The sequence below is a fragment of the Stegodyphus dumicola genome, chromosome 4, assembly GCF_044657685.1.
Source record: "Stegodyphus dumicola isolate Sdum_Otavi_A_Nest chromosome 4, ASM4465768v1".
In the NCBI taxonomy this organism is placed as follows: Eukaryota; Metazoa; Arthropoda; class Arachnida; order Araneae; family Eresidae; genus Stegodyphus; species Stegodyphus dumicola.
Window position 1 is genome coordinate 146,799,875 of NC_140771.1, and position 20,806 is coordinate 146,820,680.

Consider the following 20,806-nt stretch of genomic DNA (forward strand, 5'->3'; position numbering starts at 1 on the left):
TTATTTGCCAAAATTAAATATTAAGTCCACTAAATGCTACCACAAACCATGATATATATATTTATGGGCAAATCTAAGTTTTTTCATGTTAGATATCATATTTATGTGTAGTTTATATGCAGAATATTTACAAATTTTTGACTAGATGAAAATTTAAGAATATAAAAATTATTATCTATAAAATAATTTTGTTGGATAAAATGTGCTGCATCATTTCAGCTTTTCACATTATATCAAAATTCATTTCAACACACCCCAAATTAAAAAAAAAAAAAAAAAAAAAAAAAAAAAACATTTAAATTTACTTGGAAAGATGAAGAAAAAAAAAATCACAAAATTTTTTTTAAATTCTAAATACAATTTTATGCAGTAAAAGGAGAGCAAATGCTGGGAAAAACAGATAAGACAGTTAAAAAAAATCTAATGATCCCATTCCTGAGTTTAAAAACTAAGTGCTACTCTGAAGAAATATACGAAAAAAAAATAAATATATAAAACCATTAAGTTTATTGAAGTATAACTTAATCACTATTCTGTGATATCTTAATGTATTAAAATTTACAATATACTAACATGTTCCTGTTTTTCATTTCATAATCTAAATTACCATATTTCCTTGTGTATATTTTCCTTACAATTTACTAATTTTACTGCAGGAAAACTAAGAGGTGAAAATTACACAAATAATTTAATTCCTGAAATCCAATTACAGTAACTATATATCAAATGAGTATTTATATGTTGCAGATACAAATTCCATATCAAAGAATGGCTTACCCATTTTTTACAACACATGAATTTCTGTCAGATCTTGATCAACTTGGTTTTGGATTGGTGTATATTGGAAAAAGAGGAGTCAGGGTACAAAGTGAAAAGAGGAGTCAGGGTACAAAGTTTTGGAATTATAATCAAGAAAATACTGCTAAGTCATGACATTTTGGGGAATTGTGATATTTCAGGACCAAACTTGCTATGTTTGGAGAGTTAAAAAAATTTATAATCCAATAAGAATACATAGCAATATTTACACCACAGGATTCTATAAGATATCTTCACTTCTGTTTTCCTGTATCTTGAGTCAATCACTGTTTTTGTTGTCTATAGCTACTGCCTAGACCTTAAATCATTTGATGCTGCTTTAATTACTGTTTGTGTCATCTGCTACAACTTTTAAGTCGTCGCCATTGTCTTCTTCACCAACATGTCTCTCTTCCCAAACCCAAACAATCTTCAGAACCATCAAGAGTATTTGTTTTCTTGAAACTTCACTATTATTGCTTCACCATTCAGAGTCCTTCCACCTCAAATCCACAAGCAAGTCAATTAGTAAGATGAAAACAATGACTGTGATGACAAATTTATTTTAAAATTTAGGGGAGTCTGCTTTTTTTGCACACTCTAAAATAAGAAGGGGGGAATTATGTGATTATTTAAAAATAAATTTCAGAACTTTGTGCTGAAATGCTGGGAGGAGGATACACAAGAGAGAAAACTATGTGAGTAAATATAATAATTTCTAAACAAAAAAGTTCTAACAGAGAAACTTCTAAACAAAAAATATTACCTGTGACCACTTATTCATACTATTAAAATAAATACTCATAATATTAATCTCAATAAATAAAAGTTTTTATTCACTTCTATAATAACTTTTACATTTTTAGCACATAAAGATTTATAGAAAATCCATGGACACACAATAAATCATTAAACTCTAAACAGATTTTAACACATACAGAATTTAGGATAAGTTCAATATTACAACATTATAATTAAAATTTTTACAAGCAGTGTTCAACATTACAAATAAAATTAATTCAAATCATAAGTCAAACAAAAAATATGCAAATTTTTCTATTTACAGGTATAATACATAAGAAACTATAATTATGTACATTAAGACATGTGGCTATCATACCAGACAAACAAGGCCATTTTTTCTATTCATAGAAAAACCACAATATTTTGAAGTGATAGGCTTTAAATATGATATGGAATGCACACAAGACAAATTAGGATGATTTCTTCAGTATGGTGTTCTTTGCGATATATTCACCAAGTCATGAGTACTGAAAAAACAAAGAATAGAGTGAAATACTTCAAATTTGCAATATAAAATATTTTAATACTAAAGTTGTTAGTCATTGAAATTATTTTATATAATCACATTTTATATTAAATAAAAAATACAAATGAGCTCATACCTTACTAATTTTATATTTAAAGTAAATTTTAACTATAACATACAGCAGAATTCTAGATATTCAAACTTAATTTTACATGCTCAGAAAGAGCAAGTGACTAAGATTATCTGGCATGTATTTAAAGTTAAGTAATATTTTCGCTAAACCTATAAAATTAAATAAGGTAAAGCTCTATGTTTTTAATATTTTTATTGATTTAAATAATGGAAATGATAATATAACACAATACACATTCTTCTAGAGAAGCTGTTAAATTAGTTTTAATGGATTTTTACATAAAAAAATTAACTACAATTTTTTTGCAAATATACAGCATGTAAATATTAATGGAAAGGCAATTATATATTTTACATTTCGAGCATTAACTGACAACTTCATGAATCATTGTGCAATTGCTCATTATTTCCCCCCTCCTTTCCAAAACTCAAGTTTTTTAATGTGTTTAACAAAAAGGATAGAAAATGGTGATAAATAGCAAAATTTGAATAAAACAATTCTTTGCATATTCATAACCTAAAACTAAACACTAGCAGGCCAGTAAAAGGATAATGCGTTTCCCACCAGTTAAGAACCCTTGGTATAGACCAGGAATGGCCAAACTTAAAGAGGATAGGAGCCACATGATAGATTTTAAGAACATTTGAGAAACTCAAGTCCAAATTTATATCATTTCAAAAAAAAAAAAAAAAAAAAAGTTACAGGTTTTGAATATAAAGGAACTTTTTAAATTAATGAATATGTGATTAGCATGATTACATATAAATATGGATAAATACATTTTATATCTACTGCTTTGTATTCAGAAAAGTTAAGTCCCAAGAAAATAAAAATTTGTAACTCTTGTACTGTGCAACTGAGCATTTTCCTTCAAGTAGAGAAACCAAATATTTCCTTCTATTTCCTTTATATCTCTCCCTTTATAATTATTGCTGGTTTACTTTAGTAGAAGTGAAATGAATCAGAAGCATATTCATTGGTCTACTTAACTTTTTTAATTACATTAAAAAATTATTAAAAGAAAATTGTCTTCTTTCAACTCATGAACAGTCTGTTAGAGAGGATAAATTAAATGATACACATCAATACACACTGCACAGAAACTGTTAATCCAGAAAGAATATTTATTTAAAAATACGCTATTAACTTGATTAAGACACAAGCTATTAACTTGTTAAGGCTTTTGTTTAAAATGAAATTAAGTTTCTCCACACAATTAACCTAAGAACCAACATACTGAGATCATTCGAATCTTTCAATCCTAAAAGAAATTTTAAAACATTTATCCCAAAAACTTTGAAATAACTATTCTTACTGATGCCTAATACAGAAGAATTCACAAAAAAAAAAAAAAAAAAAAAAAAAGAATATAATTGCAATTTCAGTGTTATTTGAATAATTAGTATCTGTCATGATGGCCCTGACTGATACAGTATTTCAGCGTGGTATCCAACAGAATCTGCCAAAATATTTTAGTATTCAATATACTGCACATCACTGAAAAATTCTCAAAAGTATCTCTCAAATCATCCCAATAATTTTGGATATAGATAATGAAGTTCAAGTGCATCGTTGAAAATTCTCGAAACTATCTCTTGAATCATCCTGATAATTTTGGACATAGATAACGAAGTTCATGTGCATCATTGAATGTTCTTCAAACTATCTCTCGAACTGTCCTCATAAGTTTGGACATAAATAAAGAGGTTCATAAAAAGGTTCATAAAGAGGTTCATTAAAAATTCTTAAAACCACCTCTTCAAACGTAATGATAATTCTGCATACACAACCTATTGCTAATAAATCTAGTAGTTCATGCCAGACTATACAAATGCTTCGTCGAGCATATATTCCATCAATCTATCAGTCGGATTCTTCAACCTAAATGTTTAATTCTGAGCTGTTTTTCAAATACATGGCAAATCAAAAATAGTGTTACAGAAAAGAAAACATACATGTCACTACTATAATGAATTCATTTTGCAAATGCAGATATAACATGAATGCATAACTCTTCATATTTCTAAGGACATGCACAGATGTTCGATGTGGAGGCCTTTTGTAACATGGCAGATGTCTGCATAATAGTGTTATGTATTAATAGTTTTATTTTTTTTTAAGCTTAAGTTGTTTTGCTTATTTCAGTTTTGATTTGTAATTGAAGTTCTTTTTTTTTCTTTTTTTTTCTTTTTTTCTTTTTTTTTTTTTTTTTTTTTTTCTGTTTAAAGTTGGTTGTAAGTTTAAATTGTAACTTTTGTAAATTTTAAGTTTTGGTTAGGTTGCTTAAAAAGTTTTCTTGAGTTGAAGTTGTTTAATTTTAATTTGAGGCTGAAGAATTGTGGCTGAAGATAAATTGTGGCTGAAGAAACAATTATTACAGTGCTGACATTTTTATTATGACTTATAATGTTGTGTAATTAGTAGTTTCATTTTTGATTTCCCAAGGTCATTTTTGTATTAACTTGTTTCAGAGATTTTTCACCCCTTGCCCTCGGCTTGGATTTCTTTCAGCAGAAACTCTTATCAGCGGTTGTACTGCACCCCAAAATTCCTTCTCCCAAGCATTCCACCATATGTGGGGGGCGAAGTGCTGGATGAATATACCATATGTTTTTTCAGGAAAAGAGGACCCTGTTTTGCTGGACCAGGCAAGCATGGAGATGTTCTACAGCATACTTACGGTGGGGAAAAATATCCGTTGAGCTAGAAGATCTGCATTATCGACTGGGACCCTGGAGCGAGGCTAGTTTCTTCCCCCCCTTTTCCATCTGCAGTTTTGATGACACATTGGTGTGGCCTTGGAAGTTGAATGATGGAATAGCGAGAAACGGCTAGTCTGGTAGTAGGGGAAACCCCTTCCCGTGAAGATTCCTAGCATTGGGTTGCTGGTTTTGGCTTCCTGCTGATCAACATCTACGCCAAATTTTCGAAAAACGCGCCAGCTATTAAAGCGGCTGCGCAGTGTTTTTCGGGGGGAGAGGAGGAATGGATTAACGTTGACACTTTTCTTCTGAGGCTTGATGCAGCTGCAGCGACTAGATGAGATCTTCTTCTATCTTCTGCCTGGCAGACCCTGAGAGTTTCGGGAAATATACATCATACTCCATATGCTAAGCCATGAAGGGATGATGAAGTGATCCGTGATCCTCTCAGAAATGGTGTATAGAGGTTAACCTCAGCGAACCTTCTTGACGGAATTTGCTGTTTGAGCGGCAGAACGGAGCCAGACCTCGACGATGTTGATATCATGACTTGATTTCTTTTTAGTTATGCTAACTTCTATCTTTTCCTTCCCACAGTTATGCCGAAATGTCTGTAAAGATGCCTAAGTCGTACTACTTGTTAAGTCTCAAGATTTTTGTGTGAATTCCTTTATGGTGTTGGGGCCCCCACCAACCCTGTTTGTTTAAAGGTGTGTTTTATTTAGTGTTCTTCAGCTATGCTCAATATCCAGCCACCACGTATTAATTGTAACGTAAATAGTGAGTGTCATGACTCTCTTCTGAATTGTAACATAATATTTTCCTACCATAAATAAACGTTTGATTCTATTATCCTGTTTGTAATTAACTCTTTACACTGGACCTTAAACTAGAATGGTTTTTTTTTTTTTTTTTTTTGCCTACACACAACGCAATTTTGAAATTTAGATTTGTTTTGCATATTTTGTATTTGTGTTACACTATGATAACTACTCTTATACAGTTTTGTGATTGATACAATATTGGCTGAAATGTTCTGTTATGTGACATATACACACAGTTATCTACCTCATAATCAAGTATGAACTTTTACATTAGTTATTTCACAGAAATGATGTTCAGTGGTAATTATTAAATATGAATTTTTTTATAATGTTTTTATATAACACTTCCGTAGAAATTCTGTTGGACTTCTCGACCGAAGGGGATTCAAATAAAATGATAAAATAGCCCTTTGAAAAGCACACAGTCAAATTCAACAAATATTTAAATGTTCTCAAAAATAAAGCAATCAATTTTTAAAAAATAAATAAACACAAACAATATCAGGGTTCGTACACATTTCTGCACATGGAAATTAAGTCAAGCAAATGGGAACTCAATAAATTCAATTAAAAATATTATCTATGCCTGAAGTTCACTTTTGTAATATCATCCTAAAAATAAAATAATAATTATTATTAAAAATAATTAACATAACTATTAATAAGTTTTAGAATAAAATAAAAAAGTTGCATTAAATATTTTACACTTATAATAGTTGGACATATTTGAAAGAAGATAAGTGACATTTTATTTACCTTTTACTAACAATTAGTTTTATGTTGATTTTTCTTTTGTCTTATTTTATCATATATTTGCTCAGCCTAGAGGTTTTGTAAATAGTAAGCAGATTTTATATCAAATGTCATAGATTAAAACGTGAAGTAAAATCATAAACATCATGATTCGTAATAGAAGACTGGCTGTTGCCACTGCTGCTGCTTGCCTAGAGAGAGACCTGCTAATCAGAACAAAACTGAAAGCTCTAGGCAAGGTTGGCAAGTTTTGTAAGTTAGTTGTGCACTGTCTGACGCAGTTAGTGCTGTAGCTTTGTGTAGAGTTCCTGGGGTTGTAACTCAGTTAATATACTTTTAAAGTTCCAATAAGCCACTAAAGCACCAGAGTGATACATTGTTTTGTATTATTTCAAGTCTCTCTAGATGTGAAGAATAAGTTTTGCATTAATTTTACAATTTTTGGTTTTATCTTGTGACCATGGGGGATAAATGAAGGGCAATAACTCCCCTTTAATATGTAAAGATAATTTTTAAGGGTAAGCAGTTAGTTATAAATAATTTAATTAAACTGGATTTATATGCCCAGTATTAAATTTTATTTATTTTTTTAAACTATACTTGTTAAAAAAGCCCTATTAAAATCATAATATAATAAATATTTACAGTTTAAAATATATGTAGACATTGATTCTTAAATGATATTAGAATAACTACATATTAAAACCTACAAAATATTTGTGTTTTATAGCAACAAAATATTAATGTGTCTTTTCAATTTGAAGCCTTTCCAGACATATTGACTAATTTATACCAATTTCATTTTCTTTAAGTATCTTTTCTAACAATTAGAAATTTGCCTCAATAAGCAAACCAATATTCTCACTAGCTTCTGCATGCTTTATCTCCTACTTGTCAACCTCTCCAAAATATACCTATGAGAGTTTATTTGATCTGGTAAAAGTTTAAAAGACCAAAATCGTCACATAGACATGGAGCAAATTATTGCTATGTCTGAAAGTAACAATAAAATCAGACAAAGGTTTAAATAAGGCTCTTATTTAAAAAAAAAAAAAAAAAAAAAAAAAAAACCTTAGAACATGCATTTATGTTCTGATGCTAAGAAAATCAATTACAACTCATGGTGATGTAATTAAAGAAGATTCAAATTCAAACTAAAAATGTAGACTAGTGGTCAAAGACTACACAATTTAATTTTAATTTATGCAGGATAAGTAACTCTATCATCATAAATTCAATTGCAAAGATGAATAATTACAAATTATCAAAGCTGGCAGGAACTAATGCAGCAAGCAAGTGGAAGACAAAAACACACTATGTCTAACACTCCAAAAACCTCAGTTTAAAAACTGTTTAAGTGATTTGCATTCTAGTGAGAAAATAGAAATGAGAAATTAGAGTAAAGGCTGAAATTATAAAAAAGTGGGCAATACATAGCAACTGTACATATCTTTAAAATTTACATAGCAACTGTACATATCTTTGAAGAAAAATTTTCTTTCTCTTTATGTATTCAGTTTTTCTTCAACACATTTCTCCTTTTCATTTTAAAATTTTTGGATTTTATTACTCTAAAAAAGCTAAATGCATTTGAATGTATATAAAAAGCTGCTAATTTTATTTCTTTAGTCATCTGCATAATCAAAAGAAATATGAAATATATATGGTAAGGGCCAGTTACAAAGTTGATGTGGCAGAATTTTTAGATTTTAGCGACACACCAAGCAACAAAATCTAGAAAAGACAAAACCTTTTAGAATTTAGAGCAGGCATTGGAAGCAGAATTTAGGATCCACAGAGATTGCATCAGGTGGGAAAATTCAGCCCTGTGTATGATGCATTAAGACACATTAGATGAATCTTTTCAATTGTCAGTTTTTAATTTCTTTATTAATGAAAAAATTCCTTACTATAATGTCTGTCCATGTGATTTCCATGCTTGTGTCCAGTGAAAAGTATGGAAAATAAAGCGAAGATGAACATGTTAAGAAAAAATTCTAGTATAAGAAGAAAACATTCAAATATTATGTTCTTCCAGAAGTTCTTCAAAAAAGTAAGAAATTTATCGCAAACTTTCTGTAAAATAATCTATTACATATTAATACCATTGAGGAATTTTTCATTTAGTCAAATTTTTCTGGAATCTCCTAGAATCATGGGTGTATAAATCTTGCCTTCAAATTCTTCTAAACTTTCCAAGCTCCAATGTCTAAAATCCTAAAGAAAAATTACCCCTACAATCCTATGACAGCAAAAAGACAGACATATTTTTTTTTAAAAAAGGGGGAAAAGTTTAAAATTAATTTTATAGAGAAAACTTATGCATATTCTGAGAGTTCTGAATATTCTGAGACAATAACATGGAAAAAACTCATACCATGAAAAAAATTTTTTTAAAGATACTTTTAATTAATTACACAGCCATTTTGCTAAAAATTGTTTTGTAAATTGTGCTTTATAGCATTATACTTTTTTTTTTTTTTTTTCTTTCAGATTCAAAATATTGTATAATTATTGGCCAAAATGGAACTTTATAATATGATAGCAAAAAATTAAAATTCTTTATTTTCATGTTATTTTTTAAATATAATTTTAACATATTACCATTTTTTAATGAAATTTATGAATGCTACAATGCCTTCAAAAATTACCGAAAAATTCCCATATCTCGGAATTAAAAATTTTCTAATAGAAACTGATCTTAAAATCGCTTAAATGTTATAACTTGCCAAATTTAGAGCCAAATTTAGATTTATAAAAGAATTCACATCCCCAAAAGTGAAAAGTTGTTTAAAAGCTCTCTTCATAGAAAAAATGAAATAATTTTGAAATGCTTATGTTTCGCTTCTTGCTCAGATAATCAAATATCTCACCATTTATATTAGAAATAGGAACAAATTATTACCCATGAGCTCATTCAAAAGATAGCCATATTTGCCAGTGAATCGCAAAAAATATTCCTCCAAAATTTGTACATTAATATTAGCACTCAAAATAGCAGTCGTAAAAACAGACAGAAATTTTAGATAATTAAAATTAAGGGCCTTCTACCCATTTTGGCTGAAATTAAGGACTTTTAAGGATTAAAAAGCAATTAAAAAAAACCTAAGAACTCTTAAGGACTGTACGAGTGCTGAATATGCAAGAAAATTGACAGTTTGTATTATTTGTGACCTGCTTCCCCGGCATTACCCACATAATCAGGAGTACATTGTAGTTTAGTTAATTATGTGAACACAAGTTGATACTTAATGTAAAGCTTAAAATGAAAGAAACATAAACAAAATACAGAAAGACAACCTATAATTTGCAAAATTCTCTGATCTGCTCAAACTTCAATACCAAATTATATGGATTAATGGAATTCCACTAAGAAAAAATAAATATGTTTATTCTAATAACCTGGTTTATTCACTAACTTTATCATATTCAGTAAAAAGTTCTTTCACACTTACCTTTTTCCATATTTAAAGTGAATAATCAGAAAGACAACAGCAAGTAATAAGCAAATACTTCCAACAACAATGTAAGCTATACCAAGGAATGGATTCTTGCCACCGAGCCAAGATGTGTTTGATAAGATGACCCTTTTTGTTCCTTTGAAAGGTGTGACCTTGTACCCTGAGAACTGATTAAGGTAAATTTTTGCTTATGATTTAACAATACAAAAAGCTTAAATATATTATTACATTAATATTTAATTTTAAATAAAATACAATAAATAATTAAGATTTTGCCTCTTAATTACTTTTTACTTTTTTACCACAAATAAAATAACTATGTGTACATAATGCACCTTGCAATAAATGTAATTATTGTATTTTTATTCAGAAAAGGTAATGTAACTGAAAACACATTAGGGATACCGGTTGAATAAGTCATGCTTTTGTGGAGGACTTTATAATGTAAACTTGCTTATATCGAGATCACACATATAAAAGACCATAAAAAAACCTCATGCAGTGTTTACAAAAATCTTTAAGTTTCTATATTTGTATTATATTCTGCATTTGAAAAAATTTTACCATTTTATAAAGCAAGTTATTAATACCTCAACTGCATTAGGATTTCTTATTTTTCAGAGGAAATATTTAAAAGAAAATTACATGAAGTAAAAGAAATTTAAATAAAATACACAAAATCTGATGACAGATAAAATTAATTATATATATATGAACTTTAAATGTAAAAATAAGTTGATGAAATTAGAATTCAAATTTAATGAAATCAGTTTACAGAAAAGAAAAATATAATTAATAGTATATAAAATAAAATTAGGATTTTAGATTTAAAAAAAATACAGAGAATTTAGCATGCAACTTTACATGAATTAAAATCTTCACTACATGACTAATAAAAATTTGAGAATCTCCTGAAAAGGATGCAACTACACTACCTATTTTTTACCTGCGAGTATCAAATAGTCATACCAATGTATGTAACCATGCAATTCATAATGGAAAATATTTACAATAAACCTTCAGAAATCTGAATAATATAATGAACATTTAGAAAATCTGCATATAATAACAAAATTGTTTATAATAAGATTATATTATAAATCTTGTTTATAATAACAAAATTCAAGTGCTTAAAAAGATTTCTACACCAAATACATTTTGAATGATTAACAGCTGCTATATAGTTCTAGTTTAAAAATGAATCATACAAAGTACACTTCCTGATCATGTCAACTGTGGTTATATAATAACTTTTAATTAAAAAATAAGTTGCTTTTTACATAGGCTTTGTATAATGAAAATTCTAATTAATGCATTGGTTTAGTCTGCTAAAGGTCTTTCAATGGGGGGCCAAAAATAATTTTATAATAAGCACAACTGATGCTTATAAGATTTACCAAAATTATAACAATACCATTATCTTTAGTTATATAATGATTTTTCAAAATGGCCTCTATATTTTTAATTAACTCTTTGAGTACACATTTATTTGAAATTTTTTTTGCACTTGGAGCATATTTAATTTTGTGGGCAAGTAATAACAGTAGGTTTTATTCAAGAATTAATTTATTTCGTATCATTCATTATATATACTTCTACATAATGCCTTGCTGAGGCCCGAAATTAGTGCAGACTGCTTCACTGTGCTACAAAGGATCTTGAGGCCATCAATTCCATCATGAATATGGATTGAATACAGCCTACCAAATACACTGGTTTTAGAAAAATTAAGGAAAAATCACAAAAATAATGATAACTCATTAAATAAGCCAATCCATATAAAATTTGAGTCTGTTGTCAAACAAGAGTTGCTGAGTAAAACTGCAATCAGACTATGTCATATGCAAGAAGCATAAAACTGCAAGTTTGAGAGCAAGCCTGCATATTCCCTATGCGAAGCTGAATAAAAAATCTAGGATAGCCGATTCATAACAATGACCTCATTTGCCTAGAGAACTGCAATGGAGAGTTATTGGGAGACTAGAGGCAAATGAGAGTCCTTCTGTGGTTCACAGACTTTAGTAACAATTTTTAACCACAGATTAGGCCTCCAGGAGGTTCAGCCAAAGACAGCCAACTGCACAACGAGCACCAATGACCAATATTTGTTGTTATGCACACAAAGGAATAGAACTATAACTCCAACTCATTCCAGATCCTACCCTGCTAAAGCCATCAGAAGGCTGATGTCAACGTCAACTGTGCATAGGTTTAATGAAGGAGATCTGTACGTGAGGCAACAAACCATCTGCATGCTGCTCACATTACATCATAGAAAGTAACATTTCAGGTGGGCACTTCAACATATCCTCTGGGTGGCTGATCAATGGAGGGCTTTTCTCTTTACGGATGAATCCAGATTTAGCATCTAAAGTGACAGCAGGCATTATTTGATTTGGAGAAAACCTGGAACTCATTACCATTCATCAAACATCCATGAAAGATATGCATACAGAGAAGGCAATGTTAGTATTTGGGGTTGTATCTCTTTGGGTGAACGCACAGACCTTCATGTCTTTCCAGATGGAACTGTGAATGTTCAGGACTGTAGAGATGACATCCTTGATGCTTATGTGTGCCCTTAACTGCCGCGGGCGTATATATACGCCTTGCTCAGCCGATGCGTTAACTGCCCCAAGCGTATATATACGTCCTTCCAAACTGCTATCATTTGCTTTGCGCTGCTACACCTAAAATTATTCGCAAAGTTAACGCATCGGCTGCGCATCTGAGGCAGTTAACGCATCGGCTGAGCAAGGCGTATATATACGCCCGCGGCAGTTAAGGGGTTAATAATGGAGCAAGGGGTAATGATTTCCTGCCACAGGGCAACAACGCTAGATCCCACAGGGCTTGGAATGATTATTTTTAGCAGCAAAGAATTTAGTGCATGGAGTGGCCAGCTTGATCACTGGACCTGAATCCTATCGAGCATGTTTGGGTTGCTTTAGGAAGATGTATAGCTGCTCTCAATCATCCCCTTCAGACCCCTGCCACACGCACAACTGCTTTGCAAGAGCAATGGCTCTCATTTCCTACAGAACTGATAAACCACACAGTTGACAGCATCCATATTGCTGTAAATGCTGTATTGGAAGATCATACTCCATACTGAAGGCTTAATTTCCTGTGCTAAGCTGGCATATTCGATTCGTTCATTTCATACATATGTTAATTTTTATAACACTAAAATTGGCTGGCAATTTCTTTTCATATTATTTTATACCTTACTATGTGTTGTATACTGTGGGTCAGTTTTATTCAATTCTGCTTGTAACTTTTTTAGTAATCACAATTTTTGTGATTTTTCTTCAATGAATGATAACCCGTGTAGTTCCCTGCATACCTTGAATATGGGTCTCTAAAGCTGATGGACAGAATTGTGCGTTTCTATTCACAATTCTGTCCATCAGTTGTAAAAACTTACATTGAACAGGTAATCATCAACAAAAGATTATTGATCGCTGGAAGATGAATAAGTGCTAAAATGAATTTTCCCTTCTTTTAAATACCAAAGGGTTAAAGCATTATTATGCTTATCCAATACATCCAGGAGACTAAAATATGGTCTGCGCAATAATACCTTAGGAAGCATTCTTCATCTTTGTAGAAAAAACTCCAACACCTAATACCTACTTGAACATAGTTCCCAAATAAGTACAACCCTTTATAGTGATTGTATTCTATGGTGAAATTGCATGATTCATCAAAATCAAAATTAGTTTAAAAAATATGACAAGGAATTCTTTCTAATGTCATGAATTCAATTCAATGAATATAAGTGTCCTATGAATAACATCTTAAATATACATTTTACAAAAACTGAGGAAGCTTTTGCTAGAGTTACAATTTCTAATAACTATAGATGTCGACAAACATTTAATTTAATCTATATATTAACAGATGAGAGCCATTTTGAGAATTAGAAAAGTACCTAAAACTTAGTAGAAATGTGTTTTAATTTTTTGATGTTTGAAAAATAAAAGTAAAATGTACAATAAAAAATATAAAAATCTTTGCAGTTATTTATGCAATACTAATTATGTAATTTGAAACTTTAGTCATATCTGTATTAAAAAGTTAAATGGAAAAATTGATTAGATCCATAAAGACAAAAAAAAAGTTTAATTACTGATTAGAAAATTAATTTTAGAAGCAGCACACTTAACTTTTCATCAACCAACTAAAAAAGGAAAAATGAAAATAAAGGATACTGTAAGTTATGTCTAATTCATACTGTCCTTCAGGAAGACCTAATCTATAACCTTCCTGCTCATGGTTAATACGTCGATATAACTTTCGAAAAGTTGGCAGTGCAGCAGTTCTCATCCAAACAATCAAATCTTCATTTTCAAAACCATTATCTAACTTCCATACTGGTACAGTCCAATTCCTAGGCTTGGCTGTGCCATTGAATGCTGGAAAACAATATAAATTGCTTATCTGCATAATTATATACACACATGTATAAATAAAGTATAAAATTTATGATTTACTAAATATCCAACACAGGTTCATCACTAATAATTTGCAAAGGATTGCCACTCAAACATGAGAATGAAATTTCCTGACTTTTCCAGGTGTGTTTTAAGAAAATTATTCTAGCTTATCCACATAGCGCCTAGAACTAGAACATTAATTATGGTACCACTTGAAAACACAAAAATTTGCCAATTACATATGACTTACATATATAATCCACAAAGGATTACTTTTATAACTATAATAGGAGTTGTTTTCTCCACTGAAGATTGAGATTAGAATCTGCTCAATCTGCATTAAAAAATGCCTTTTTTTTTTTTTTTTTTTTTTTTTTTTTTTTGCAGATATTTTGCAGCTAAACGAAAGAAAGAAATCTAGTTAATGATATTTTTAAATAAATTCAGGTATTTTATATTTATTTAGTAGCATACATAAGCAAAATATATGTGCATTAAATTTTGTGATAGTATGTCATCATACTGCTAGAATTAGTTTCAGGATTATGCCAGAGCAAATTGCCTGAAATTTTAAAGTATTACTAACTAATAATAAATAAATTTAGAGAAAAGGAGCCACATTAAATTGTATGAATACTATTAAAGTTTATTATTTAAAAACTGAATTACAGTACTTAACCATATTTTGGCAAATATAGTTATATTAAACAGCTAGCCTAGAAGACTGATTATCATATTTTCATTTTACTGCAAAATGACAAGTAAGACATTTATTCATTAAAAAGAAAAAAAAAAAAATTTTTTTAAAGTTTTATGGTAAAATCCTAGCATGCACTACGGCCTTGGCACGATTTTGATAATTGTCGCCAACAGCAAAATGACCCGTTTACTGCTCATCATAATGTCACCAAATTTCATGTGTGCCACATATTAAGATTAAACCGATTTTGTTTTATACAAAAATGGGAAGGTATATTCTGTAGTTCAACATGCACATGTGAGTCTCTCTATTCTCGAGGTTACAGGAAACTTGCTTTGCCTTTCTAAAGACAATTTGCTTGGAGCTGCGAAAATTAGCTCTACGCCAGCAGCCTGAATGATGTTCGAATTATGTGATACATAATTCGAGAAGAAAGTGTTCACTTCCAACGTTGTTGCAAAACTAGCTTTTTTGGGGGGGGGATCACCATACCCTGACTTTTCTAGATTTTGACTAAAATATTTAAACCCTGACTATTTTGGTCAATTTTCAAATTCCCCAACTTTTTCCAGTTTTCCAGTTAGCATGGCAATCCTGTTTGCACTTAACTAGAAGTAAAAAAATCATGATTTCCATTTCCGGGTTATACACAAAACTGGATTTTTTTTAGAACAACAATAATGTTTCCAAATTCTAAAAAACATAATTTATTACACAAAATATTATATTACATGAATAAATATTATGCTTCAGATCATGACTGGCTCCAAGCATAGGAAGGATGCTGATTTTCAAAAGGTACAAAGTGAGTTGCTGTCATAAAGTGAGCACAGCACCAATGGTACTGATCAACTAGGTACTTAAACAGGGTTCATAGCCACATTTTAGTTAAAAAAATAAGCACCTGTCTAATTACATTATACACAACTGCATAACCTTAAAAGAAAAATTAGACTTGTAATTTAAAATATGAGCTATGCAATATTTATTAAGAGAATGAGCATTACCTCAAGAATGGAAAACAATTAACTTTTTTTTTTTAAATTTTAAATGACAGTTCAATTTACAGAATTAGTTTACAATGAGAGAAAAAAAACTATGCAGAACTAAACTATATTACAAAATTTAATGATGATATTTCAGTTGAAAATATAGAAAATAAATAATAATAAGCCATTTTAATTGTATTCGTTTGGCACCTAATAATAAATACAATTTATTTTTCCACTCATATTAATATTTAAATAATTTAACTTAAATCAAAATTCTGAACATTTTCTAAATTTTCATTGCATAACAGTTTTCCCTTAACATATATCCCAAGCAAAGTAATTTAAGTAATAAAGAGGCACATTTCTGAAATCAGAAGACAGGAAATTGCTTCATTCAGTCATCCTTTAACAGTAAAAGCTTAACTAACCCCCATACTCGAAATTCCTGAAAATTCCTGAATATTCCGGATAGTAACTGGAAAAAGAGGAGTGGAAGAGATTGTAGCTGTTCTTTAGATTTAAATTTAAGCTAAATAAATTATTTTGACATTTCGATATGTGCATCATATAAAAACCAACGGAACTGAGAAATATTCTGCTTAGAAAGCACAGTAAAACTCTTTTAAGTGTGCATAAACAAATCTCAGACTGAACATCAAAATTATTTATAAATGCAAAATAACGCAAACGTTATTGCGCAATACGTGCAGCGTAATTCTTCCATATGGGATATTACACAATCGGAATCAACACTTGATGGTATTCGGAGAAAAAAGAACTAAATAAAGGAAAAGAAAGAGACTTACTAATCTGGGGTGTTTCTGATTCTAATTTTCAACAAACTGTATTAAATTTTCGGAATAGAATCAATCTTCGCTTGGGTTGGGTAGACCGCAAAAACTTTTAGTCCTATTCAATCCAGATTGGACAGTGACCAAAAAAAGTCCGCTGCTTCAATATTAAGAGATTTTGCGGAGAAACTCCCAACCTCCGTACTGTATAATGTATTGGCAAAGAAAATGAAATTATTTTGACTATTCGATTACTTTCCTTTTATTTAAGCCATTCCGAATATTATTCCTTAGAAAGCTAATCTGTGTAAAAACACACCCATTTTTGGAAGTTTATCTATACTTCAGCAGTTACTGCAACTATACTATTATAAATATTCATACATATGCTGATAATATAAGCATAACGATCATAATAAACACGAATATGAACTGACCACGCGGGATGAGAATGCAAATTATTAAAATCTTGATAGAAATTCAAACATGTGTAGTATTTGGTTGGGAGGAGAAGAACACCGAATGTAACGGAATTTTCTACGTTTTTGCAATTCTTTGGCCAATAGAACGACGTGCACCTGTCTGTACTCTCTCGCGCACCATAGATTACGTTAATGCAGAGGAAGGGGGGAAAGCTATTTTCGGGAGTATGATTCACCATCTGATGTTGCATATAAGAAAGAAATGTTGTTTATTTAGTTTCGGCTTTGGTACGGGGAAAAAATGCGCTTTCATTAAAAACAAAAGATTAAAAAGAAGCACTAAAAGCAAAAAATAAGCACTAAAAACAAAAAAAATAAGGGCTTTAAAGAAAAAGTAAGCACATATAAGGGCCTTTATATTTTATTTTCAAATATAAGGACTTGTAAGGACCACTACGAACCCTGTTAAAAAGCTGGAGCCAGGCAGAAGGGGGGGGGGGAAGAAAAGACATTTTGTCATTTCAGATCATGTTGCCATAGCACTTTGTCACTAAACGCTCAGGACAAGAACTCAAAAATATATCTCACATAAGACTTTCATATTTTTCATTTTCACAGAAAAGTTTTTAATAGTAAATTATTTACATAAAATTGCCATTCTTGGATAGTAATTAGGGGAAAAAAAAACTGTTTTAAACAAGCAATATACAAACTTTTTAGCAAAATCAAAACCTAGCTAAAATTTTTAAGGGGAAAAAAATAAAAGCATAAAAGTATTATAAAATGCTTGAAAGTTTAAAAAAGTTATAACTTATCAATAATTTAAAAAAAAAAGACTTTTATTGTTGGACATTGTTACATTAGAATACTGTGCCACCTATTGTAGTGAGAAATAAACTCTCACTTGGCACTGGTTTCGGCTAAACATATAGTAGTACTGAAAGTAGTAATTACCGTGAGTCAAATTGTCACTGTTTTTTTTTATACAGTCCACTCATTTAGATTGGAAATTATAGATGCATAATATAGTCCCATTATACTTTTAAATAACAATGTTCCACCAAAAATTCACCATTTATTTCAAGACATTATAAATGTTCTGACCTTTTTTTTAATATCATACCTTTCTCTGGATTTGTACCAAATCCTGGTGGATTTCGAAACTTAACTTTTTTGTCTGTTGGCCAGGCAATTTCATTTTTCAATAGTTCTACATCTTCTCTTTGACCTTGTTTTATAAAATACAGCTTGATTTCATCTAAAAATTATTAAAAAAAAATATATTTAAAAATAAGCTTTAAACACTTTTCAATACATATAATATCAAAAATAATATACCATTATTGTTAATAATTTTTAATAACCATTAAAGTTTAAATAAATAATATACCCTTATAGTTTACACAATTTGTAACAATAATTTTGAGTAATAAGTTGCTAGCGGTACACATAAGTTAAAAAGAGTGATAAACTTTCCAAAAATAATATTTAAAAAAAAAAAAAAAAGGTTTTTCTTTCTTTAGCCTAAAGGAGTATTAGCCCAGAAAGTCTCAAAACAGCATTTTAAATTGAACCACTTAACTATGATGTATCACTTTTCAAATTGTTGCCACCAAACATTATTGCCCTGTGTTATAGTTTAAGAAACTAAGTAATGCAGAATTGGCAAGAATCTAAAGTATATTTCTTGCATTATGAAAAACAATGGTATCTATAGTCATTAAATTTTTAATAAGCTCTACCTGAACATGGCCACCTGTAAGCCCAAATTTTGAATTTGTTTTATTGTCTATTTTGCAGTTTGTAAAACTTTAATCAAAAACTCAACAATTTCAAATCAAGCAGTGGTAACACTGTAGGGAATAAAACATTTTTATCTCCAGTGTGCGAGACTGTCTATGGTAAATTCTAAAGATATACTGTTTTTAAATATTTTTAGCCAAAATGGTGCTCTCGAAATGTGTATGTGTCTGTAAATGATAAAAACGCGCATTGGGGCATAATATAAAATTTAAAAGCTTTCATAAAAAATATTTTTCTTTTTTTTTTTTTTTCTCCAAAATTTTTCCTGATATCATCTACAATGTATGCTAGTAGCCATAAATTTGAGAACAAAAAAATCATGGTAATTTAAAAAACACGGTAAACAAAAACTACCAGAAAAATTCTGATGAAATTAACAGTGAATGTAAACTATATGACTTTTAAAATGAGATAAAAGTATATTATATCAAAAATAGTTTTGATTAAAAAAATTACCTCATACGAAAATTTGGTCAAAAGTAAGAAATGACAATGAAACAACTCAAAGCTTCTAGGCACTCAAGAAATGACCCAAACATAAACAAATTACAAAGGTAAACATTTCTAGCTTTACCAGAGTTTCATAGCTAAAAGCAGTTTTTAATATAAAATTTCTTACTAAGTATATAAATGCAAAAATACATATCTGCAAATATTGACATAAATTTATATCATTATCACTAAATGAAATAAACATATGCAACAAAATTACTAAAGGAATTCTACTTAATAGAATTTTAAAGTTCAGAAACAAACTTGAAATAATTTATTTGAATACTTTCTGATTAACTACATATCCACTTTCAACAATTAGGAGAACTGCCATGCACTGAGTATACATGTCACAATAGCCTCTTAATTTATTATTATTTATGAACAGAATATTTATGAACCAGAAAAATTGCCAAACAAATGTTTTTCACTGCTTAGTTGAAAACATTTTGAGGAGATGTGAATCATCAGAAAGTACCATTGTTTATCTAAATGAGAAGCGAACAAAACTTTCTAACATGTGCACATCTAAAATGTGTTAGTGGCGATTCACTTTTTGCTGACAATGTAAAAAATCTCACAGTCATATCAGATTATCATTATTATTACACTGTAGACTCCTGTTTAACTGGGTTAATGCTGCAAGCATTTTTATTTCCAAAGGGCCTAATGGAAAAACTGTAAGGTTAAATAACTCCATTTAGTTGTTAGAAACACAACCAGCCTAAGCATCACATTACAATGCTTTGTCACGGTTTATTATCTAGATCACTGTGATTGTCCTCATGTCAATGTTTGACTAGGCAACTAACTTTACATGAAATAAAAGCATTTATGTAACTTCCCACTGTTCTCAGCTTGTTCATGAATATTATAGTTTTAAAAAAAAGTTTTCTGAGCTACAGTCATCAAAAGGCATTCTGTTCTTAAGAGTTTTACTTCCATCCTTATGCAGCATTACAGATGATACATCTAAAACAAAGGCTAAAACAAGCTCAGTTTTTCAAAAACCTTTCAGAAGAATATCATGTTTAAAAAGACTTTTGAATGACTCACAGAATCTCGATGTATGCCAATATTGATTTTTAAATACCTTTTCTCTTAAAAATTTACAAAAGCAGCAAATGAAATTCATTCCTTTATACATTGTTAAAAATGATTTTTTACTACACACTTTTATTCTGTCTATATATCCCCCCCACACAGATATTACATGTAAGTTTACA

The 20,806-nt window shown here is 29.9% G+C and overlaps 1 protein-coding gene across 1 annotated transcript in view; it reads right to left on the reverse strand.

Moving 5' to 3' along the window:
* Positions 1-1,607: 1,607 nt before the first annotated feature.
* The window catches only part of Cdc50 (cell cycle control protein 50A), a 65,267-nt gene continuing 46,068 nt past the window's right edge, over positions 1,608-20,806 (reverse strand). Inside the window, exons 5-8 of the mRNA XM_035359345.2 lie at positions 18,409-18,543; positions 14,156-14,359; positions 9,936-10,101; positions 1,608-2,069 (exon numbers count right to left, since the gene is read on the reverse strand). Of these exons, the coding sequence (XP_035215236.1) occupies positions 2,027-2,069; positions 9,936-10,101; positions 14,156-14,359; positions 18,409-18,543 (548 nt within the window). The 3' untranslated portion in view covers positions 1,608-2,026. The remainder of the gene's footprint in view (positions 2,070-9,935; positions 10,102-14,155; positions 14,360-18,408; positions 18,544-20,806) is intronic.